This window comes from Sycon ciliatum, chromosome 8 (genome assembly GCF_964019385.1).
Source record: "Sycon ciliatum chromosome 8, ocSycCili1.1, whole genome shotgun sequence".
NCBI classification, from domain to species: domain Eukaryota; kingdom Metazoa; phylum Porifera; class Calcarea; order Leucosolenida; family Sycettidae; genus Sycon; species Sycon ciliatum.
Window position 1 is genome coordinate 18,278,972 of NC_088650.1, and position 25,000 is coordinate 18,303,971.

The 25,000-nt window shown below is 46.2% G+C and overlaps 2 protein-coding genes across 7 annotated transcripts in view; one reads left to right on the top strand and one right to left on the bottom strand.

The window, feature by feature from the left end:
* LOC135823985 (uncharacterized) overlaps nt 1-17,936 on the top strand; it is a 21,049-nt gene extending 3,113 nt beyond the window's left edge. The window contains exons 3-18 of one of the 2 annotated variants that reach the window (XM_065336868.1): nt 1,354-1,719; nt 2,111-2,324; nt 3,748-3,911; nt 4,646-4,774; nt 5,900-6,163; nt 6,888-7,113; nt 7,712-7,791; nt 8,004-8,122; nt 8,446-8,776; nt 9,988-10,056; nt 11,145-11,198; nt 11,769-11,897; nt 12,717-12,791; nt 13,199-13,336; nt 13,867-14,082; nt 16,665-17,936. In XM_065336868.1, the coding sequence (XP_065192940.1) occupies nt 1,354-1,719; nt 2,111-2,324; nt 3,748-3,911; nt 4,646-4,774; nt 5,900-6,163; nt 6,888-7,113; nt 7,712-7,791; nt 8,004-8,122; nt 8,446-8,776; nt 9,988-10,056; nt 11,145-11,198; nt 11,769-11,897; nt 12,717-12,791; nt 13,199-13,336; nt 13,867-14,082; nt 16,665-17,008 (2,918 nt within the window). In that variant the 3' untranslated portion in view covers nt 17,009-17,936. The remainder of the gene's footprint in view (nt 1-1,353; nt 1,720-2,110; nt 2,325-3,747; nt 3,912-4,645; nt 4,775-5,899; nt 6,164-6,887; nt 7,114-7,711; nt 7,792-8,003; nt 8,123-8,445; nt 8,777-9,987; nt 10,057-11,144; nt 11,199-11,768; nt 11,898-12,716; nt 12,792-13,198; nt 13,337-13,866; nt 14,083-16,664) is intronic. The other variant, XM_065336869.1, reaches the window with a different exon arrangement.
* Nucleotides 17,937-21,397: 3,461 nt separating this feature from the next.
* The window catches only part of LOC135823986 (uncharacterized), a 49,844-nt gene continuing 46,241 nt past the window's right edge, over nt 21,398-25,000 (bottom strand). For 3 of the 5 annotated variants that reach the window (XM_065336872.1, XM_065336870.1, XM_065336873.1), the window contains 2 exons: nt 24,217-24,855; nt 21,398-22,072 (listed from right to left, as the gene is read on the bottom strand). In XM_065336872.1, the coding sequence (XP_065192944.1) occupies nt 22,044-22,072; nt 24,217-24,855 (668 nt within the window). In that variant the 3' untranslated portion in view covers nt 21,398-22,043. The remainder of the gene's footprint in view (nt 22,073-24,216; nt 24,856-25,000) is intronic. The other 2 variants (XR_010554808.1, XM_065336871.1) reach the window with 2 other exon arrangements.

Consider the following 25,000-nt stretch of genomic DNA (forward strand, 5'->3'; position numbering starts at 1 on the left):
TAAAAGCGCCATTTCGTTCTTATAAAAGCAAGGATGACCGCGATTGGCCCATATGTTGTAGTCTTTTGGACGCTGAGTCGACTGGTTTTGGTCCGAAAAGGCTGCGATGCAGCGTTCCTCCTTTATTCCCAATCGAACATGGTTGAACAAGCGGTCACGTGCTCCTGCGTACACCAGTCACCTGGTCACCGTGCCTGCAGGGTACAACTTACTAGCCTGTTTGACCTTTTTTGGGTGCAGTTCTGTCACTCGAGTTGAACTCGAGTTGAACCTTGGTGTGAAAGTTGTCGCCTGCAGGCGCGGTGACCAGGTGATTTGGGCACCCAGGAGCACGTGACCGCTTGTTCAACCACGTTCGATTGGGAATAAAGGAGGAACGCTGCATCGCAGCCTTTTCGGACCGAAACCAGTCGACTCAGCGTCCAAAAGACTACAACATATGGGCCAATCGCGGTCATCCGTGCTTTTATAAGAACGAAACGGCGCTTTTAGTGACATTTTGCATACAAATCCCCATCTAGTAGGGCGCAGTCACCCAGTTTCGGTAGAAGTGCGCGAGTTCGATTGGGATTCAAGTAGGAAGGGAGCGTCGCAGCTGCCTCGGACCAAGACCATTCGACTCAGCACCCAGAAGACTACAACTGGTGAAAATTTGATTTTAGGGTATACTTCCCCTTTAACAGTATTATCCCTAATGGTGCTGGCAGAGTTACCTTGATTGATGGACTAGCTTGGCACTGGCACCATCACCGCCTGTACTCTCTTCATTCAGCTCTGTTTCACGCACTCACGTAGGGTACCCTGTGAAAAGACTTACAGTCTGTGCGGATTGCCCTAGTATAATAATAAATACTACTACTAATACTCTCCATGCATAGCGAGAATGCAGTGACCAGTGGTGTATAATAAAATCATGCAAAAAAACATAATAATTAATATGAGCTTTTTCCCTCTAATTTACAGTCATAAGAGATTATGACCAGTCTGGATACCGTGTTGAGTGAGACATTCGCATCCATTACAGTGCACACCATAAACCTAGAGCATGAAAATAGGTCGTAGCGCTCACATCGAACACAGTATACTCACATGCATACAAGCGGTTACCACATTGGGTTGGAAAATCGAAACGTCAGAAATCTATAAAGTAGCGACTTTTGAGTCCAATTGGATCCACATCGCTCTAGGTTTCTAGGTTTCTGTGAGAAACGGTTCGTGCAGCAAGAAGACTTTCCCTGATTTTCTGCAAAGGCCTGCAATGCTGAGCCGCATGCATTGCCTGATGTCCACGCTGGGCTAGATGGCAGTCTGCCACGTGACTCTTTGTGTGTATTATTTTCTGCTGTGCTCCAGATCCGGTTACGTTTGACTCTGCAAAGCACAAAATCCTCTATCCAGAACCACTGGATAGGATCCAGTGTCCGTACACTGGCTCAGAGCCGGTCCACTATCGGTTCCACATGAACAATGTGGGTCCATACGGTTGCCTTCACCCGTGTTCGAGCTGCAATCACTCCGACCCCTGCTTCACCGTGAGCATCGAGCAGCAGCAGGCATGTCACACAGCTCGTGATTCGGACTGCTTTGAACGCACCGAGCGTGAAGACACGATCGTCATCAAGTTTGGCTGTTATGGGTGCATGACATGCAGTGCTACCAACATTGTGAATGGAACCGAAACAACAGCCGAATGGAGCTACATGCTCTCCAAGCCAAGACGTGGGTTCTTTGTTTCTCTTTCATAGTCCATTTCTTTCTTTCCTCGTCTCTCTTTCTTTCTCCTATCTCTCTCTCTCTGTCTCTCTACTTCTCTCTCTCTCTCTCTCTCTGTCTCACTCTCTCGCTCTCTCTCTCTCTTGTACCCGGAGCATTTCTTGTTCCCCTCCTTTTCATTCAATCTGTTCATGCGGTAGTTCTCTGCCTCCAACACATTGTGTGTGTATGTGTGTGCACGTGCGCAAGGATGTGTGCGTGTGTGTGTGTGTGTGCTGTGTGTGCACTTACATTTTTGTAGCTATTTGTATTCTATCCTTGTGCTTGCTGCCAAGCCTCTGTCCTCGGTTACCCATTTTTTCACTTTCTGCCAACCTCTCACCCTCTACGTATGTAGAGTCTAAGATTGCACCCTGCACACCAACAGATGACATCACCACCAGGTTTCTCATCGAGCCGCCGATCATCACACCCTCATCAAACGTAACGGTGGGAATACCGCTGGTGAACATCACGTTCCACTACACCTGTCGCAACTTCACCTATTTCAATCTACACCACAGCAATGACTGGATCTCTGTGTCAGCCACTGACATTGACCAGCAGCACTAGTAAGTCTGACTGCACGTTATGTTGCCCTCAAACTTGGTAGGAAGGTCAGCTCTTTGGCCGAGTGATTGTGGGCTTGCCTGCGAATCACAATGTCCTGAGTTCGAGACCCATGCTGGGAGAAGGGAGCATGTGTGACTGTGTTATCACATGCGGTGGCGCATGCGTGAACCACTTCATGTGCATTGAACTGCACTGACACCCATGCTCAACTGAGTACTCACTACTCGGAGTGCGGGTAACATGGACGCAGCCAACGAGGTTCGCCCCCTTATTGAACATTGGTTGTGAGACTTACCACCTCACCTTTGCCGTTTACGGCGCAGCATCAGCCACCCTGGTGTAATCAGGCATTGTGGTGACAAGGCACGGGCGCAACTTCTCTAAGCTGGTTGTGTTTCTCAACACAACTGTATGCCGGTTGTAACGCGTATGTGCGAACTTTACTTTGTTTTTATTTTAACCTTTGGTATTGGTAAATATGGCCCATCCACCATCACATGTAGCAGAGCTCAAAGGAGACAGAAGCGGAAAGGTTGGCATTGCATTGCTGCCCTGTACGCTACCTGGTTTATTATTACTGTTATTACATGTAGGTATTGTTAGCCCCCGGCTAAACGAAGTCCCGTCACACTTCCAGAACACAGCGGTTTATAGTGTTTGAACACAGAACAGAACAACAAGGACTGAATCAAGGCTTGTTTGCTGCGACTTGAAGTTTCATGCTCTCGCAATCATCAGCCAACTAGTGTTGAATATAGAATAATATTTCAACAAGAGTGTAGACAAGAATGAGAAGGAGAACAGGACAACAACAACTCGACTAGAGAACCACTGGAGCATGTGCTCTTCTATACGTGGGTGGCTCTCATTGCTAAGGGCAACGAGCGGGAAATACGAATAGTGAGTATGCAAGTCTTTGTATAAATACACCTATTACGGTATCTCACAACGAAGCATATCTGCGGAGGCCAGCTAAATTTATAGGCTTCTTCCTTTGGGGTATCGATCAAATAACGCTATAATCATGAGAAGCTGTGACTGGTGGCAGTCATCCCCGCACAGTTGGTGTTTCTTGTTATGCTAGCTCCAATCTTAGATATGTAGGTATTAGGCTTCTTGAGCTTAATGAACTTTCCATCAATACCGTGGCACTCAAGATCATCAGTCACCGCAGTTTTGGGAGTGAAATGTGTTCTGTCCGTTTAAAGACTAGTGGCTTGTTGATGGACTGTAGCGCTCGGAACTCGGAACACGGAAAGTGCGTAACGTTACATTCCTCTGTGTATGCAGTATATCTGTAGCGTGACAACTAATTACTTACACCTAGGTGATGGTGAGACTGTGGCACTGCACACACTCTAACTTAGTCCATGTCTACGTGTACTGCTGTTGCATTTGTGCTGTGCATGCACCTGTCTACAGTATTATCTACAACAACACTATCTCCTACATGGAGTGCATATTCAGCACGACCCTGAGCATCTTCAATCCGACGGTAGCTCATGACGGAACGTTCTACTTTGACTTCGTGACATCGCAGGACAATCAAAACCACCACTATGAGAATGTGACACTGCATGTCACCAGTAAGGTCAGGGTGTTCACACAATGACTTTCATTGCACACACACACAGAAACACAGTGGGTATGCAAGGGTATTTTTCATCAGTTGCATGCACACAGAAACACTGTTTGTATACAAGGGTGTCATGCACAAAGAAATACCGTGGATATACCATAGCATGTAAGAAACATGGGTACCCAGCAGTCCTCGCTACAAACGTTCCCTGGCTTTGGATATTGAAGAGTGCAAAACGTGCATGATAAGATAGAAAGTATAATTTTGAGAATCATGCACCACTTCATGCAAGCCACACATGGAGAGGCTATCGAAAATAACATTGATTTTGTCCTTATGGATGTGTGCACCCAGTGAACGAAGGAGATGGAGAGAGAGAGAGAGAGCGAGAGAGCGAGAGAGAGAGAGAGAGAGAGAGAGAGAGAGAGAGAGAGAGAGAGAGAGAGAGAGAGAGAGAGAGAGAGAGAGAGAGAGAGAGAGAGAGAGAGAGAGAGAGAGAGAGAGAGAGATGGTCTAGGAAATACAACACTGGTTACTTCTGATTTTAGCCCAGTGATCATGCTAGTCTTAATGATGTACTGAGTATCCCTTCCCTGCAGAGGTATGTGCGAGTGGTCCTATGTTGCATTTTATTTGTCAAAGTAGCACTGTCCTTGGCAGCATGTGTCGTCGTTGTTCACCAGGATTCCACCAGGACTGGTGTGATTCCCTGAGTCCATTACCATTGATTTCCATGCACAGAGCGAACATGTCCTCTTGGCATCTCACCACCGCTACCGTGTCGAACGCACGAGGAGTGCGTTATGGACTGGGAGAACAAGCCAACGTGTAACTGTGAGGATGGATATGTGGGCAAGGCGTGCCAATATCGTGAGTGATTGTCACTTGCATGACCAATGTTTACCAGGGTCACTATACAGTGTACGGGATGTTTACAGCGAATTGTGTACATACAGTGGAATGTATGCATACAGTGGAATGTATGCATACAGTGGAATGTATGCATACAGTGGAATGTATGCATACAGTGGAATGTATGGATACAGTGGAATGTATGCATACAGTGGAATGTATGATACAGTGGAATGTATGCATACAGTGGAATGTATGCATACAGTGGAATGTATGCATATAGCTGATTTTATGCATACAGTGGATAGTGTTCATAGTAACTTCAGACAGTGGACAGTGGGCATACAGCGGATTGTATGCATACAGGGTAATGTGTGTCGACGGCGGATGGTGTGTACGCAGAGAAGTGTGTACATACAGCCGATTATAATTATATATATACAGCAGTTTGTGTTCATATAATGAATTGTGTGCATACAGTGGATTGTGTGCCTAAAGGAGGTTGTGTGCCTATAGGGGTTGTGCGCCCATAGGGGATTGTGTGCCTAGAGGAAGTTGTGTGCCTACAGGGGATTGTGTGCCTACAGGGGATTGTGTGCCTATAGGGGTTGTGATCCATTTAAAAAAAATTACATGCAAGTGCACATGCCTACATAGAACGGAAGAGAACACCACAACAACAACAACAACAACAACAACAGCAAGAGAACATAGGGTACTACAAAGGGCGTGTAGGTGCTATAAAGCTGTGCCGGTGAGGTGAAGTGTGCTCCCCGGACCATTGGTCTCGGGATCAAGGCGCACATCACACACCATGGGGGAGAGGGAGAGAAGAAAGACTGTGTGTGTGTGTGTGTGTGTGAAAGAGAGAGAGCATGAGAGCGAGAGAATTATGTGAGGAGTATCGTAACCTGCTCCTTTTCGAGCTCCTCACATCTATTGCTGTCGTACATTAAGTTGCTGGCACTCCAGTTGTTGGAGTCCAGTCATTCGCACCACTGTTCCGGTAGCATCTGCGAGATTTGTGCCAATATACGGAGAGAGGTCAGCTTTCACACATAGTCTGGTATTCTCAACAAGCTCTCTTTTAATAGCTTAGTTATTAACCTGAAAATTGTCTTCTTCTGGTTGAACTCTTTACAGGTTGTCCTGAACATGATTTCAACGAGAATCAAGTCAACAGTAGCATAGTACTCCCAGCGGACTGCGGACAGGTGGCCGTTCAGTTGGTCTGCCTGAACGCCAGTGTCAACCAGGTGGTGCGCTGGCAGCCCACCACCCTCCTGCTGAGCAGCTTTGGGCGAGAGGTCTCCATCTACGAGCGTGTGGTGACACGACCGATTCACTACACGTGCTTGGACAAGGATACGGGTGATGTTCTCGGACACGTTTCTGTTCTTACTGCAAGTGAGAAAACCTGTCCCTGTTAATAATAATTACAATTACTATAGTTTTGATCATGCTAGAACACACTTTCCGATTTGTTTGTAGAAAGGCAACTTCTAGGTTGGCAGTCGTGAGTCAGTCAAGTGTGAAGTCAGTCGACGGAAAAGCGCGAGCTCTGGTGTAGGGAGCACCTTTCCTATGAAAGGCAATTGGTCAATTATGACGGATTCAATTTTATGTGCACCAGAGACTGGTCACAGAGGACAAAATGGATTGCCGCAGTTTGTTTCCTGTTGTAAAGAGGCGTTTAAGGTTTCCCCCTTGCAGTTACAATTAGATAGGTGTGACCTTTGATAGGAAACATGCTACTGTTGTTGTTGTTGTTGTTGTTGTTGTTGTTGTTGTTGTTGTTGTTGTTGTTGTTGTTGTTGTTGTTGTTGTTGTTGTTGTTGTTGTTGTTGTTGTTGTTGTTGTTGTTGTTGTTGTTGTTGTTGTTGTTGTTGTTGTTGTTGTTGTTGTTGTTGTTGTTGTTGTTGTTGTTGTTGTTGTTGTTGTTGTTGTTGTTGTCATTGTTGTTTATAATTAATTTACTTCACCAAAATGAGCTGTGACGCCCGGTTCTCACAGGATGCCCTCCGGACTTACACCATAATTATTGTCTTGCGATCATACTTGCCTGTACATGATGCATTTCTTTATCCCCTCAAGTTCCAGGAGTGTTGGCCATTGCCTTCTTTGTTTGCAGACAAGCCAGTGTTGATGCCTGGCCAGCAGGTCACGATACACGTTGACAACAGCTCACAGACACTCGTGACCAGGATCAACGTGGACCTGACGAAAACATTTGGACCCGGACCCCTCGTGTACAGGTGGCGTGCCATGTCCGTTGGGGAGCTATGTGGCTGGCCAGGGGAGGACGTCTGTGTGCTGAAGAGTGATCCTGAAGAGCTTCACGTTGTACATCTGAAACAGTAAGTGCTTTGGTGGTTGTTGTACAGAAAACGTGGTAACCAAGCTACATCACAATTTATTTCGTACTAATCTAGCCAGGCAGGCACAGTGGGTTGGTCTAAGACCATGATTGAGATACGGGAAGTGCCTGGTTCAAGTCCTACCTGGGAGCGGCTTTGTGCACTTGTGTCGTGCATTCACGTTGTGCACTCGTGTTGTGCACTCGTGTTGTGCACTCGCTTTGTGCACTCACTTTCCATTGCTCAGATGCTCTACTCTGCTTGCCCTGTTCGCTTTTGCACTTGTGTAATTCTGGCACCTCTGCATCAATGAAAGCTTGCGTCGCGTCCCACTGCGGTATCTGGTATGACTTTCTGAAATTGCGGTGCAAACAAGCCTAAAATTGCAAATATTCTCGAGCAAAATTGGTATGCTGAGATCTTTGTGAAGTTTAAAAAGTAGAAACAGTGGTGCAAATGCAATCTTCAACCTGTGCTATCCCGATATCGACTGCGGGGACAGCTCCTTAGAAGCTCTTCATAAGACTGATGGTGGCTTTGATCTGCAGGTGCATGATTGTATTGCTGTATGTGATGTTGTTTGACAATACATCTCTAGCTGCTCAGGTCAATATCAAGGGTGTGTTGAGAATAACTATGGGGAAACGTGCATCATGGTGCATGTAATCGTCAATTCATGTAAGTAGTGACATCATGTTCAGATATGATTACATCATGTTCAGATATGATGACATCATGTTCAGATATGATGACATCATGTATAAAATATGACTGAGCATGTGCTTTGTGTCTCGCCCAACTGATATGTGTATGCCGGTTTTACTTGCTGTTCAGACAAACTGGAATTTTAAGTATAAACATGCTTGTTCATATCTGGGTCCCTTGTTCAGCTAACTGCGACCTGGACCCTGTCCTGTTGGGACCATTCTCTCACCAGCCGGCCTATGTAGCGAACATCACTGCCGGCGGTGAGCACGTGGAGAACGCATTGTTCTACTTTGACTATGTGGTGAGTGGCAGAACTGTGTGTCTGGTCTCATACACAATGTCCTAGAGCCAGCTATGTAGTTTGGAGTTTCCTGGCACCACTTGTGGAGTAGTACTGGCAAGGTCTGTAGGACTGGTCCTATTTTGATGGCTATGAAATGCAGTGCATGAAATACTTCTTTTGAGGTACATTACTTGTGCTGTATGTTCCGCTATTGGGCTAGTGATGGATAGGGGTGAAATGCAAAGAGAGCACTTGAGCAATCCGACAAGGTGCTATCATGCTACTTGTTAGCAATGTGAGGAGTTCACTGTGTCGTGTGTCGTTTTCCACGATGTGCTTAGGCCAGTGGGGACTTACAGCTGATGTCACACAGTGTCAACTCTTCCAGTGATGCTATATTGCCAGCCGTGATCGCCGGTGGCGACAACACGACCAGCCCGGTTGAAAGCCTGCACTGCTGCCAACGAGCCATCATGGCGGCTGGAAGTACCTACAAGATCTGCACGATACCGGAACGTAATAAAACGAAACAGTGCTTCAAGGGCCTGGTCTCTACTCCGGCGCTAGTGCGCGAAGTCATACCCGTGTCCCACTTGACTGTACAGCGAATGGTCGGTATCGGCGTTGGAGTGTTGCTTGCTCTCCTGCTGCTCATCATCACCCTGGTTACCGGTGAGTGGAGTGCTGACTGATAGCCACACTACATAGCAACTCTTACCCATGCCGCTGATAATACAGATAGTACACCTGCTTGATGGACATGCCATGTGCAAGCTAGCAATGTGATGGGGGCAAGGCAAGCTATGCTGGTATTGCTTTGTTGGGCCACACGGGAAACGTCATCAACAACGGCCATTCCCTGTTTCAGCCTAAAGGCTCTCGCAGTTCTTAAAAAAAAAAATTGATTGGCGTAACAAAGTGACTACTTGCATACAATCTGGATGTATGTTCTGAGTTTCAGGCAGTGCTTGCTCTCCACGTACTCCGAGTTTCAGGCAGTGCTTGCTCTCCCTATACTCTGAGTTTCAGGCAGTGCTTGCTCTCCATGCACTCTGAGTTTTAGGCAGTGCTTGCTCTCCATGTACTCGGATACTGGGAGTTCTACTCTTTGAATCTCAGTTTCATATTTTGAGCTGTCTTTTTGAATTTTAATGGATACATGTGAATAGTGTACCGCCACTTGTAAACACTTCCATTCCTGAACAGGCTCAGTCTTAGCTGCAGCGAATGAATGAAGCCAATATTGGCAGTCCTTCATTCATTCTGTGCGGCTTAGAGCCTGTTCGGGAATGAAAGTGTTTACAAGTGGAAAGAAATCGCTGCAGTGAAGTTGGAGAGTTCTTTGGGAAATGTACTATACTGATAAGACAGTTGATTAGAGTGGAGGACGCGAGGAAAGATATTGCGACAGAATTTTTGGCTGGCCATACTCCATACACTTTTTCTCAACCCGTCACCACCATTCGCTCTCAGCTGAACCAATGCATGAAGCATAAGCAATGGCGCACTTGCGCTGTTTCTGCTGTATACGAATGATCATTCCTTACACTCCATTATCATCATTATCATCCTCTACTGATGAGCTCGAAGGAGTGAAACAGCTGTCCGAAGGCGCAATACTTATTCGTCAACGGAAGATTCCTAGCTGTGCTGGTGTGTGTTATGCTTGGTGCATTGGTTCGGCTGAGAGGGCATAATGGTGACGGGTTGAGAAAGTAGTGATGTGAGGATAGGGCAATTCTTAGGCATAGTCTTGATACTTGAAGTACAAGACTTTTGTACATATATGAGTTTGTTCTGTATGGCAACACTTTGTTGTACCTCTTGTGTGCAACATTGCTTGTGTACCTCTTGTGTGCAACATTGTTACACGATGTCTGCAGTACGCCGCCGAAAGTGGAATACCACCACAGCACTAACAGAGAGCGAGGGTCTCGATTTGGTGGATTCCGGTGAGAATGGCTACTTACCTTGCTCTCACTGCCTTTTGAACTACTCAGTATCAAAGAGAATGAATGCGCTTGATTAATTAAAAGTTAAAGGGGAAGTTTAGCCTAAAATCAAATTTTCACAAGCCGTAGTCTTCGGGGTGCTTAGTCGTATGGTCTTGGTCCGAGGAAGCTGAGACGCTCCCTTCCTCCTTTATTCCCAATCGAACTCCCAACTTCCACCGAAACTGGGTGACTGCGCCCTTCTAGATGGGGGTTTGTATGCAAAATGTCACTAAAAACGCCATTTTGTTCTTATAAAAGCACAGATGACCGCAATTGGCCCATACGTTGTCTTTTGGACACTAAGTCGACTGGTTTTGGTCCGAGAAGGCTGCGATGCAGCGTTCGGCCCTTATTCCCATTCAAACATGGTTGAATAAGCGGTCACGTGCTCGTGCATACACCAGTCGCCTGGTCACCGTGCCTGCAGGGTACAACTTACAGCCTGTTTGAGTGCGTTCCTGTCACTCGAGTTAAACCTTTGAACCTTTGAGTTGAACCTTGGTGTGAAAGTTGTAGCCTGCAGGCACGGTAACCAGGTGACTGGAGTACGCATGAACATGTGACCGCTTATTCAACCATATTCGGTGGAAGTGGGGAGTTCGATTGGGAATAAAGGCGGAAAGGATTGTCTCAGCTTCCTTGGACCAAGACCATTTGACTCAGCACCCCGAAGACTACACCTGGTGAAAATAATATCAATTTTTTTAGGCTTAACTTCCCCTTCAAGCTCATTTTGTCAGTAGGCATTTTGTGTTTGTGTAACGTGCATGTCTAGGTGAGTGCATGTGTGTGTGTGTGCGTGCGTGCGTGCGTGCGTGCGTGCGTGTGTGTGTGTGTGTGTGTGTGCGTGTGCGTGTGCGTGTGTGTCTGTGTCTGTCTGTGCGTGTGTCTGTGTGTATGTGTGTGTGTGTGTATGTGTGCGTGTGTCTGTGCACAAAATCATTGTTGTTAGTGTGTTTTGAGGTAAAAATAATTTACAATGATACTGCGGTGTGTGTGTGTGTGTGTGTGTGTGTGTGTGTGTGTGTGTGTGTGTGTGTGTTCAGATTCAGATGATGAGATTAAAGATTCTCCAGTGTCTCACGAGATTGTTGTACCAAGTAAGTAAATTCAGCGTACTCACATGCATTAAGCAAACCTTCCGTGTTTGGCTGTGCACAATGGTAGTATAGCATCAGTCCGGGTCCTCACTTGAACCATGCATTGTATCATTGATGTAGAAGCTAATCTCAACAACAAAAAAACAGCTCAAAGGATGTACAGGTGCTGCAGAGATGCATCACATTTTTAAAAGTGCAGTTATATGCTTGGTTTTGATCTTTCCACTGCATCTAGGTTGAATTACTGATATATATATATACATGGGCTGTCAGAGGTCTTGGAGGAGCAAGTCTGTACATTGATAGACGCTGATCCTCTTCCATGTATCAAACATGGCCAACATGAGATCGTTGGCGCACCGAAACGAATATGATAGGCATTCTTCGGGGGGTTGAAGAGAACAAAGAAAGGTTGAAGGTACGGCATATTGTAAGCAAAACTTGTCCCAGTACTAAATGCACTTTTCATGGCAACTGTCCTATTCAGAATCAACTCACAGACCTCATCCTTTGAATTTTCTTTGTTTTTATATTTTAGTCATTCTCTGTGTTCTGTCGGGGTGGTTTCAGGTCGAAAGTCCAAGGTGAAAGGGCAAAGGAATGGCGTTGCGGGCAGTCATCATGCCAATACCAGCCGCCAGAGAGGCAGCAGCACAGCAACACTGTACGCCGATGGTGTGATACCGGTGGAGCCCAATGGTTAGTCATGCGCATGCTCGGCTATGTCGACTTCAAGCCCAGCTGCTGTTCTCAGCTTGTATTATAATGGCTGCCACCTCAGTGCAGGCTGAGTAGACTAGTCTAAACTAGGGTATAGAGTGCGGAGCTTTATGCCGAACATGTGTGCTTCCAGTGGAGAGCCTAGGAGAGTACTTAGTATGCATGGCTAGTGAGGGGATTATCACTTCATCACTACCAGTAGCAAAGTCGAACTTCATTGACAATGGGCTGCATCAACCATCCTTAGTTCGGTGAGTTGTTGGTAGCCAACCAATACCTTAGCTGGTACCTTGGCAGTGTTTTTCAAATTATCTGCCAGCTGTGATATAGTATTTTGAAGGTTTTTTTCCGCTGCATGCAGTCGCCTGTTGTACATGTAGGAGTAGATTGAAATGATGCGCTTTTCCCGCAGGTGCAGTGCATGCTCTACTTAAACACAGGCCAGCAATGGTCAAGGTTACACTCTAACTCACGTTACTGGAAGAGTATACTCAACTAGTCAGGTTTCACTCTAACTGGAAGCGTGTACTGAACTATAAAACAGAGAGGTTCCAGGCTGTCCAATAGAGTGCTCAATGCCTAAAGGCAGAGCTAGGTCCAACAAGAATAACAGGATGAAAACGTGTTTTTACTCCGAGTTTCAGGCACTAAGCGATCATCAGATAACACACTGAACTGTACATGGACCGGACAGACAGAGCTCTTACTCATCTGGTGGCATCACCCACTGGCATCTACATAGCTGTGTCTGACATGTGTATCACTGACTTGCCGTGCTCTCAAATGATGATGCTGCAGAAAAGTCAACTCTTGCGAGGTCATCTCCAGGCACGCCCAGTGCAACTCTTGCAAGTGCTGGCAAAACAAAAGAAGGTAAGGGATGTCTGAAGATGCTTTTCCGGATCAACAACATTATCCCGAGCATTAAAGAACGACGTTTGGATAAATGTGCTAAATTACAATATCGGTATGGATGCAAGCTCAGTTTTCCAACTATATATTACTCATACAGTGGACCTCAATCATCCATGTGACAGTTCAAGAGGCAAAGTAAACAGAACAGAGAACAGTGAAAATACAAGGTGGTCATTTTGTTTCAAATATATCCCAAAGTGTGGAAGAATTTGAGTTGAGTTTGGAAAATGAGCTACAATTAATGGTGTATTGTTACTTTGGGTCTGCGTGGAAGTCTTTGCTGACTGCCATTATAAGAGAAAGGGCTCAACCAAACTGTGATGCATTGTTTTCTTCTGTCTTATCACAATATTTCCTTTGTGCAGAGCAAAGTCCGCATGCGGCAGCGACAGCGATGCTTAATGTGGCATTCTCCGGTATATCGGAGCATCTAGCAAAGCCCGAAGAAGAGGAAGAGAGGAGTGCGACGGCAACACTGATGTCTGTGAAGGAAACATCAAGAGGTAGGTATGAACGGAGATTTTGAATTTGATGGGGTGTCACTGATACCAAGCACATCGCATGGACACGTTGCGCACCATTGAATTGGTCACCATTAATTTTAACATTTCTTTCCATGTGCAATGGAAAGCTACGGAAATGTGGATTCAATTCCAACCAGGATTGGTTATTATTTTTGATGACCTCCCACCTGGGCTTGGCTTTGATCCCATCACTTTCACATGCCATTGGTTACCGAGATATGGGGATGTATGTGTGCATGTGTGTGTTTGTGTGTGTGTGTGTGCATGTGTGTAAGTATGTCTATATGTGTGTGTATGTGTGTGTGTGGTGTGTGTGTGTGAGGGGGTGGGTGTCTGCGTCCGTGTGTGCGCGCATGTGTGCGCTTATGTATGCATCTGTGTGTGTGTGTTTGTGTGTGTGTGTTTGTGTCTGTGTGTGAGTGTGTGGGTATGTGTGTGCATGTGAAAGACATTGTCCATAGTAGGCTTTGAAAACGAGTTTGTGTGTATAATTATTATCTTACCTGCAGATCGCTCAGTGCAGAGACCCACTACACATCGTGATGCAACGGCAATGCGAACACGTGATGGAACTCTGGACAAGACAAGTTATGCTTTCCATAATCCACCCTCACCAGGCATGCGCATGACAGCCAAACCAGGGAGAGAATGTGACGTAGAGATGAATGGCTTCAGCTATGATGAGCGGTTACTGAAACCTCCAACGTTTTCACCATTTCTTCCAGGTTAGTTACGGGAGCATGTGGCATTCTTCTATACCTTAACAGGCATGATTCTTTACCTTAAGTTAACAGGCATGATTCTATACCTTAACAGGCATGATTCTATACCTTAACAGGCATGATTCTATACCTTAACAGGCATTCTTACATGACACGTGACCGTATCCTAGGAATTGTCTAATCACCACCTTTCCCGCCGCGGGCATGATTGAGCCATCATGCCCGCTGCCCTTGGCAACACTGACGTCACTTCAGGTATGATTGACAATCATGCCCGTGGTCAAGTGGCAACGAGATGTAGCCAATAATGTGACAAGGCGCGGGTTTTGAAGAAAGAAGTGGAAGTGCATGTAGAAAGGAATGTCGCTTGTCTTCTTGACTCTTGTTACTTCGTGTGTTCTCGCTGTGACTAGTGCAGAGTGACTTTTCGCCGAACTGTGCTAGTCTTTGGCTTGTTTCAATATTTGAGTAGGCTACGTTCCGTGCGTGCGCATGGGTCAAGTAAGAAATCCAATCATACACGGTCTGTCGGGCTTGCTGACTGTATCATGCCCTCGCTCCCAGCCCTCGGGCCTACGGCCCTCGGGCTGAGAGCTCAGGCATGATTCAGCCATCAAGCCCTCCAGACCGTGTATGATTATAATTATACTTCTTCTACACCCTAACCCTTTGCCGGTCTAACTCAATGTATGTGAGGGGTGGTCACGCAAATACATGTACACACAACCAGCAATAACTCGAGAACCATGTGATGTAGGTATGGGTAAACCATATATTTTCAAAATCTGTGTGCCTGAACACGTCCAGAAAATTCAAATATGACTAGGTCCAGGCAAAGATAGGGCCCATGGTAGCCCTTCAAGTTGAGAGAAAATACAATTGCGAATGAAATACACGAATATCACAGCACGAAGGGCATACCAAGTTCGTGATGGAGCTGAAGTCGTACGATAAACAATCAGGTAAGGGCTACGTCTTTACAAGAAATGTAGGCTCTCTACAATACCGCCATTGAACACCAACACCTCGCCATCGGCGATACGCCAGCAGCAGCAATTCCCATTGCACGATATCGCAGTTTCGGTTTGTTCATCTCAGCGCTGCTCGCGTCAGATTCACTCTCGCTCAGATGAGTACTCAGGCGCGAGCTTACGCATGCCGTGATTCTCACGGCCAGGCGAATCAGCTGATCGCACCTGACGAGTCCTTGTGACAGTCGCTGTCGCCATGTCGGCAGCAAGAAGGCTTCCTCTCTGTTTGGAGAATTTCGTTTCTTCATTCGTGGACGATATATTTTTGAACTAGCAGGACTCAACGGAACTCTTTTTCTCAACACACTACACTGCAAAACCTCCCGGGACATCCAGCCTGGACTGGTGATGTTACTGCTCTCAGAGCGCTTGTCAAACACGGCCCCAAGAGATGCACTCGCATTCTTGAAATGCGCGCATGGCGGATGGTCGTCTTTTCCAATTTCAACAAACTTCAGTCGATCGATACGGCAAAAATTTGTATGGTAAGCATGGTTGTTTTGCACATCGTCAGAAAGCCTTGGACCTCAGCTACGCGTAGAGCGCCATTTTAGCTGTCTCCTAGCAACAAGACCTCCAAAAAATGAGGGCCTAACGTACCGATACTATAGTATCGGTACGCTTATGGTAGACCGGTAAAGGGCTAACAGGCATGATTCTATACCTTAACAGGGATGATTCTATACCTTAACAGGCATGATTCTATCCCTTAACAGGCATGATTTTAGAAGAAAAAAAGCTCCCTTTTCTCTCAGGCAAATGTACACGTGCTAATTTTGAATAGATGGTGCAGACACCAACAATGCAGCTGCTGCTGTTGAGGTGAAGGTGGGTGGGTAGCTACTGCTGCTGCTGCCACAGTGGTAGCTGAAATAACTGCTGCTGGCAGCGGCGATGAGGGGGCTACTGCTGTTGTAGCTGCCTCAGTGGTACATGTCACCAGAATATAATTTCAACTGAAATTTTTAAAGAACTAATTACAAGATTCCCATGTTTTTGAGAGGCTCCATCATCCACGTATATGCGTGTACATGTACTTGTAGTAAATTTGTCCATTTTGCCAGTACATGTACTCGTTATGATAATCACCAGCATCATCTCTGTGTGCATTGCCCTGTGGTCTCACTCTGCTTTGAGATATTGTACAAGTAGGTACATGTTCAGGTTAGTTTGACAGCATGAAACAAGGTGGAGGACACTGTGTTCGGAAACAGTGACCTTACTACAGCCATCCACGGTTGGCAGAGAGCCCCGGTCCGTTGGGACCATCTGAACCGTAATTATGGGTGTTGAACCCGGTTCTGGCTCTGCCAACCGTGGATGGTTGTAGTAAGGTCACTGTTTCCAAACACAGTGGCCTCCACCTTGTTTCATGCTGTCAAACTAACAACATGTGTAAACTATAACAAGGTTTATCTAATACTACAAGTAGTACTGAACTAGTATTGGGTTATATAAGTAGGTACATGTAGTTCTATGTTAGGTATATTGTAGTTGGGCTAACAAGAAGATGTTCTGTACTCTGCTCTGTGCTGCTGCCCGGCCCCTCTCTAGCGGACCCAGAGAGCAACCAGAGTGTCTCCACTGTCCAGGAGGACACCGGCAAGATGCTGGATGAGGAGCAGGACGGTGAGGGTGAGGGTGGTGATGGTCGCCGTGAGCTACGTAGGATTGACGGCACTATGCATAGCACCGTACAGCGCTCCATGCAGCTGATGCAGAAGACCGACCAGGACAATATACAGCAAGCCAGCGTGGTGGAGTATGCCTGTAATTTTGCCGGCATGACCAGCGCCGAACCTGTCCTTTATGGACAAATGCCGGCAGAGAGCAATGGAGATGACGGGTACAGAGCTGATGAGGATGATACACGCACCATGGATCAAACTGTGCTATAAGGGTGCAACACTTCACCACTGCCAAGCAACTATGCTCACAGCAGAGACTTCTGTGTGTGTTCTTGTTGTGAAAGTGGACCACAAAGACTGATCTCCGCCTGTGTCCGGAATTTCTTTGTGATTGCACAAGCTATCAGGCTGAACTGGTAAGGTGCTCTGCTCTGCACAAGACCAAGTGATGAGTCAACAGGAGGCGTGATCGGCCTGACGGCGGATTTCCTACTCGTCAACTATTCTCATATAGGTTTAGGATTGTTGTGGGGAGGACAAAGCCACCGTCTGCCGTTCTGGTCAGCAAGTCAGGAGATCGCTGTCGTGGCTACACATGTACTATGCTAGGGTGTTTGCCGCGTTGCAACTTAGCACGGGACTGAACCAAGATCACCCGGTAAACTCTGAATAATTCAATAAGGCGGTAAAGAAGCTACACTGGTGTTCAGAGTAGGACCTGCTGGTTTTACGCTTGTAAGTGAGTCAGTACTCAGTACTCAGTAGTCGCCAACATGACTCACTGACTTGTGTAGTCATGTATGCAGAGAGGAATCATCATGATTCATGCCCCCCCCCCCCCCCCCCCCAGACTCCTGTATGAATCTCACTCCATTCTTGATGATCAATCAGTCATTATGTTATTATTGTATTGCTCGTTCTCTGGCGGACAGCCAGCTGCTTCGACCTAGTTAGAGGTTCTGTCAGCGGTGGACCCCGCGATGATGCATTGCGGTATTGCTGTATGACTGCTGCCATCTTGACTTCCTGCAAATTGTGCAATCCATACGCTGCATGCATTGTTGAAAACATGACCTTGCTGCTGGTTACACTGGTGGTTTGTCACCACGTTGCTCACCGGCGACAAATTCTTATCCTTGTTGATTAGGATACGAGTGCTATCTTCCTTATTCCTTTGCTCACGCTGACACACAATCTACTAGTAGGTCTACATTGACAGAGGAGAGAGAGAGAGAGAGAGAGAGAGAGAGAGAGAGAGAGAGAGAGAGAGAGAGAGAGAGAGAGAGAGAGTGAGAGTGAGAGTGAGAGTGAGAGTGAGAGAGTGAGAGAGTGAGAGAGTGAGAGAGTGAGAGAGTGAGAGAGTGAGAGAGTGAGAGAGTGAGAGAGTGAGAGAGTGAGAGAGTGAGAGAGTGAGAGAGTGAGAGAGTGAGAGAGTGAGAGAGTGAGAGAGTGAGAGAGAGAGAGAGAGAGAGAGAGAGAGAGAGAGAGAGAGAGAGAGAGAGAGAGAGAGAGTGAGAGTGAGAGAGAGAGAGAGAGAGAGAGAGAGAGAGAGAGAGAGAGAGAGAGAGAGAGAGAGAGAGAGAGAGAGAGAGAGAGAGAGAGAGAGAGAGAGAGGATCCAAGTGGGAAAAAAGGAAAGTTTCATGCCGAAGCAAACATCTCTCTTTCTATAATGTGAAAGACTACGCTATTATATACAGAATATACTGGAGCAAGGCGTGAAAATGGCCCTTGAAAATTTGCAGAGAATTCTCGAAAATTGGCAGAGAATTCTCGAAAAGCAGAGTATTTGACAGAACCACACAAACCTTATGGCAGGCACGACCCTGCTGCTCCATTTCTTTATCCACATACCAATGATATGCATGATACATACCAGAAAACGTAACAAATTCTGCCAATTTGCTGCCGCCATTATCTTCCAAGGGCTAACGAACAATCAACAACTCACGTGATCACGCGTGTGACAAACCAACAAAAAAGCTATTGCAGAAGTATGAGCTCTACCCGACGTCAGTTAGCACAAGTGCTTAAAGTCGATCACAATCCATCACAATTTTTGTGTTTTATTATATTTTTAAGGATTTCACAAAGGCTTTGGGTCTGTCGAGGGGATCTCCTGCAAGAAGCATGAAATGACAACTTTATGTAGAGGGAGCAGTTAATCGAGGATAGGCTAAGGAAATAGATCGAGGCATACAAAATCTGGTAATTAAGGAGTTGGGATAATGAGGTTCGTGAAGTAATAAATTTGTCTCGTGCAGTCAGCAACCTTCAGATATGTGACTTCAGACGCGGCCAATGATTTTGTTGGCTGTCACTGTCAGTTGGCTTCTATATTTCACCCATATTGTTCTCACACCTTTATACACTGTACTCTTAGGAGGTGTATCTTTAAATGCATTGATTTTATGCACCAGTACCAGTACCTGACTTTGTCCCTGCGATTGACTTTGCGCTTGTGATAGTTGTGTCTCGGTTCATAACACCTCCACTCTGCACTAGGCAGATTCTACTACGTAGATATCTATGACTGATTGTGTTAGTTTGTCACATGTGCAGTGACGGGTTGAGTGAACACACATTGCGCCAATATCTTCTGCGTAAAAGAGCATTCTTCAGTTCGACCCTTTCGTAAACTGCTTCTCTTGACTTCTGTTGAGTTCTCCGGCGTTATCTTATGGAACGAAACAAGCAAGACTTGTGAGGAAGTCGAGACCTCAGGTCAGCCGAGTACACTAGGTCTCACAGCCCTTTTCCTTCTCTTGCTGTTGTGGACTGTGGCTGGTGAACTGTTCGTGCTGTTGTCTGCAAGCGTCGTGGTGTCTCGTCTGATCAACACAAGAATCAGATTCTATTACTGCTACTAATTACTATGAATATACGGACCGAATGAAGACGGCAACAATGAACCGTGATAGTGTCCCTGTCATCATGGTCATTAGAGACGCTCCGCGCCATGGTGAGTCTGGTGACCGAACTTCCCACACGAAAACCAACGTTCAACGAAGAGAGGCTGAGACTTGGAGCGCCACAACTACAGTTGACTTTCTGCAGTGTCTGCACCAATTTGTCGATACGCGCCAGCGCTAAAGACCAATGTTTGCATGGCGGTATGGTCCTGGAAGGCAGTCCGCTAACCGAAACCGAAACCAGCCGTCATAGGCGTTCATAACCGAATCCTCGGCTGAGAGCAATGCTGATTTTATGGCCTGACTGTCTACAGTCTTGGAGCAATCCTAGCCTCTCTAGATCCTCGCCTACGTAGATCTACGTTGATTGGTCGAGTAGGGCCTAGAACTTGCTGGGGCATCCACTGGCCTAGCGCCTCCGGACTCCGCACTCGTCTCAACAGCACTACCCATGGTTACCAACTAAACGATCCGTTTCTCAACACTTTACGTAACTCCGTCTAGTACTCAGTAGTAGCCGGTCTACCACTGTAGAACTAAAACCGGTTTGTTTGTATTTTCAACTATTTTGTATTTCATGGATTCTCCACAGGCCTTTAATAGCGTAAATCGAGGGAGTCTCCGTCAACAGCTTTTGAAGGTGAGTAGCCAGTCGCATGCATAGTGATACTCTGAAGTAGGCTGTTAGTAGTAGTAGTTATAGTAGTGTAGGGAGGTTTCGCTCTACGGAATTCCGTATGAAAATAACGTAGGAACTGCACGGAATTTTCATACAAGTACGTAAAAATCAGAGCTGTTGGGTTTCGCTCTACGTGATTTCTCCACGACTGCTAAACATGCGCTGTTGATTTGGAGACGCGTTGGCTGCATGCGCCCACCGCATGCACCGTGAGCCGAAATCGCATACTTATTCCATTTTATTTTGCACGTGGTGTACGGTGTGTGTACCTTGTGTTTTGCGCGGTTTGAACGTTGCCATGGGCCCATGGCCTATATGAACTAATGCGGAAAATGCGAAAAAAATATTTCAAAAAGTCCTACGGAGGACCCAACATAGGAAAGAGTTTTCCTACTGAAATCCGTAGAGAGATTTACGTATGAAAGTTGCCCTCGCTCCCCGGTGCGTACGGCATACGGATTTTCATACGTAATTACGTAGAGCGGAACCTCCCTAGTAGCCTGTTACAAAAGACGGGGATATCAAATCGTGTTTTACATGTTAGTTGAACGGACACTGTTGAAAAATTCTCCTTCCGGTCAGCCAGGTTCCGTTGATCTGTGTCAGTGCGTGCATCTGAATTAGCGAAGTTTGGATGCAGGGCATTACATGTGCATGTAGCGTATGAACCTGGACATACCATAATGTCCATAGCCTTCATCAAACATAATACGAGTACATTTCTCAATGTGCACAGACTAAACTGTAGCCATCCATCACAAAGGCTGTTCGAAGAGTTTTGTGAGTATCATCATATGTATGGTTTTTCCTCCAAGGTAATAATTTTTAAAAAATTAAATTAAAAATTTCACGGTTCGCGTGAGACTCGGCTGGAAGGCGGGTTTTCCGCATCCGTAGGAACGCCACCACCCTTCAAGGATCAAGGCGCAGATGCAGCTCCTAAAGCGGTGGGAGGTGAGTAGATCAGCTCACCAGCAAGTGGTCAAAGACCGAAAATCCCATTCACTGCATCCATGTTTTCCTCGTGCCAGGCTACGAGTTCCCAATTAACTGTGGGTCGCAGCACCAATAATGTTTAAAACATCTTTAATTAAAGCAGGGGAAATTCCGCAACAATAGGAATTGAAGTAAAGAGCACAACTCAAATATAACTCAATAGAGCGAATAATACATCAATATCTATCAACAAAGTAACACATTAGCCGAGATCAGCTTGCCTAAATTCAGGGAACATAAAAAAATATTGCAAAATCATCAAAAGTATAATTCATTGTTTTCCCTAGCAGCAACAGGTGAATTTCAATGTCTCTATTAGCTTTAGTGTTAGTCTGCATAGTACTTCCTGAAGTACATTTGTGCAAATCATATTATCAAGCAAAATTGGTTCAAGTTTTCCAATTTACCGAATCTTTAAAGTTTGGATCAAATTCTCAAGCAGCAAGGAACGATCCCTCTCCCCTTCTTCCTTCACAGTCGCCGGCGCTGGAAGGTCAGCTGACTTGCTGACTTAGTCAATACGCACGTTCTCAATTTGATAGAGATGGGTCAGAATCCTCCGTGTGTGCAGTCAAGTCATTACTGTACGATGTCACCTCCCACTGTACGATGTCACCTCCCACTGTACGATGTCACCTCCCACTGTACGATGTCACCTCCCACTGTACGATGTCACCTCCCAATGTATGATGTCACCTCCCACTGTACAATGTCACCTCCTAGTCCACATTGCGAGGACCGGTTCTCCCTGCAGAGTGCCCAGAGCCAAACAAATGCAGAGCTTGTTGAAGCACAGAGCTGGAGATAATTCAAGACCTGTGGCAAAGTCATGCCAGGTTTCAGTTGATAATTATACAAGGCATGCAAACCCAATCCTGGAAAGGATAGGTTCAACATGGTACAGGTTAGGCTGCTTTAGTGTTGCATGCATTATGCATGCACTCCGGTGCTAAAGCAACGCACCATCTTGATGTCTGTGGTGCAACCTAACTTATGGCCGTAAGTTTGGCTTACTTAGAGCTTGAAGCTGTACTGATGAGGTCTAGATAACTGAAATAGCTAGCTGTCTACAGCAAGGGGTAGACAGCATGTAACCAGTAACCAGTAACAAGCTAACCAGCAAAGAACAGCTACATGTTTTAAAAGAGAGTGAGAAGAGTGTGTGTGTGTACATGTGTGTGTGCGAGCGTGCGTGCGGGTGTGTGCATACACGCCCGTGTGTGTGTGTGTCTGTCTGTCTGTCTGCGTGTGCGCGCGTGTATGTATTTTCAAAAGCACTGGCTTGTTTGGACACATTGCCGGATCATGTTCCCCTAGAAGTGTCTGTTGTGACGTTGCTAGTTGCATTTCAATACCGGCCAGTGCTATTCTACCCGACAGTTTGAGAACTATGCCATGCATTGCTTTGTTTACCCGCACCAGCTCTGCACATGGAGAAAGGCGCAGTGAATGAGTTACACAGCTAACGCCGGGTGCCAAGGGCTGCTTTAGGTTGCGGTGGTGCAGAAAATGAAGCGTTTAGATGCCAAGCGTGACAAATGCCAAATTTGAGACATTAAGATTTCGAGCTCAGTGCAATTAAAAAGTCCTAGGAGCAAGTTCAGGCAAATTTCACATTCAAAATCTGACTATAGTCAGTTTCAAAAAAATTAGCAATCGGGTTTTGGTCTTAAAAAGTATGAAGATAAGGGAAATTCGGACATCAAAGTACAAACGGCTTGTTAGGGCACGGCAAATCGTTCTGTGAAGGTTTCGGAACAATTGAACCAGCCGTTAAGGAAATAGAATTTCGGCCAGGTTTCTGGCCGAATCCCATGGTTTACAATTTGCCCTGGAAGCCAGTATTGATTTTTTTTTAAATCAATACACCACGATTTATCCCTTCCTTTTTGGTCTTGTGGTTATGAATGCTGTCTGATGACCATGATTTTCTGGGTTCAAATCCCAACCAATCTTCAAATCAAACCTTTTTTCATTGTTTAGGGGATCAAGCTGGTACAAGACGAAAAAGGTGGCTGCTGTTGTAGCTTGCGCTTCCTGCCGAACTGACTGACACTTCACTGGCTCACGCCATGTGAACACACCTACAACACTGAAACGGTGTGAGTGAATAGAAGTCATTGCGCTGTAGCTGCGTGTTGAATACACCGGCACATCGATCGATTTCTTGTTGAGAATTGTTTTAGAGAATTTCAAGATCGCCAATTTCTTTGAATTTAGGAGTCAGTGCCGACATGCCGTCTTCTACCAGTCTTCACAGGCGTCTGGTTTCCTCAAAACGTCATCGAAGTCACACGGATGGCTTTGCCAAGTCATGGCCTTGAGAATGAGTCCGTGTCCATGTCGTTTTCGTCACATCATGAGAGAAAATAGCACCGCAGCTCAACGAAACTATTTGGTCAGAAAACGGACCCATGCCGCGCTTCAACATTTACCACACTTTGGACATGTCTTCTCTGACTCCATATCGATACAAGGAAGAACTCGTTTGTTGTAAACCAGACATACACGTACGTACGTGAGTGAGTTGTCATTTTTCATGCTTTCGCACGAAATATTTCTTCGAGTTCACAGCGAGTTTTTCCAGGCAGCTCATACGGTAAGACGGCAAACTCCCCAGGCGATCGCCAGGATTGCTAATCTTTTAGAAACTGACTGTAGGCCCACTTTAAAAAGGGTGCCCACATTTTGAATTAGATACAAATCACACTCAGAATGACTCCTTTTTCGGTCAACATCTGAAAAGTGATGAAATGGATGTCACATTTTGTATCTAAACTCTTCCCATGGACCAGTAGGCAATAGTTGGATTCTTACTGTCTAGTAGTACAGTACTACATGAAGTGTATACAGTATTCAGTGTACACAGGCCCAATACGTGTTACCACTAACCATGAGGAGCTTTATCCATGGTGTCATTAACATCATAGGGCAGACTGCTGTCGCGTTCATCGGGCTGAATGGTGTTAGGGTCATCATCACGAGTCTGCCTTATCGATCGCATCGGATCCTGTGTACTGACGCGCTTGCTCCGATCTTGGATGTTGGGCTGAGTGTGCATAGGGCTAGCAGCAGTGTTCTCTCTCAGTGTCTTCATTTCATCGCCACCCGAAGAAGTATTTATATTATAAGACTGCGCACCAGTAGGGGACACAGCAGCAGCAGCAGCAGCAGTAACGTTAGCGGTAGCAGCAGCAGCAGCAGCAGCAGTAGCGGTAGCAGCGGCTGCAGCAGCAGTGGCAGCAGCGGCAACAGCTTTGGCTTCGGCCTCAGCAGCAGCAGCAGCAGTAGCAGTCGTGTAGGAAGGCGGCAATTCCGGATAGTTAGACCGTGCACCTACAGCGTTGATGTCTACATTGGCGGTGTTTCTGGCATTGCCGGCATGGGCTGCATAGTTGCCTGAGTGGCTGAGTTGCGGTACTGGGTATTTATTGTTTTCAGGACCTGCTTGTAATGACCTGGTGGGGTCAGCAGTGGCAGCACCATCGAACACGGCGTTTCCATATGCGATGCGAACATCATGGTCATCCTCTGCATGCATACAATCAAGACAGTGGCATACGCACGCGAACATGCACGCACGCAAGCGTGAACACACATACACACGCGCGCATGCACGCACGCACACACACACACACACACTGGCTACATTAAAACGATAGACAGCATCAGAGCA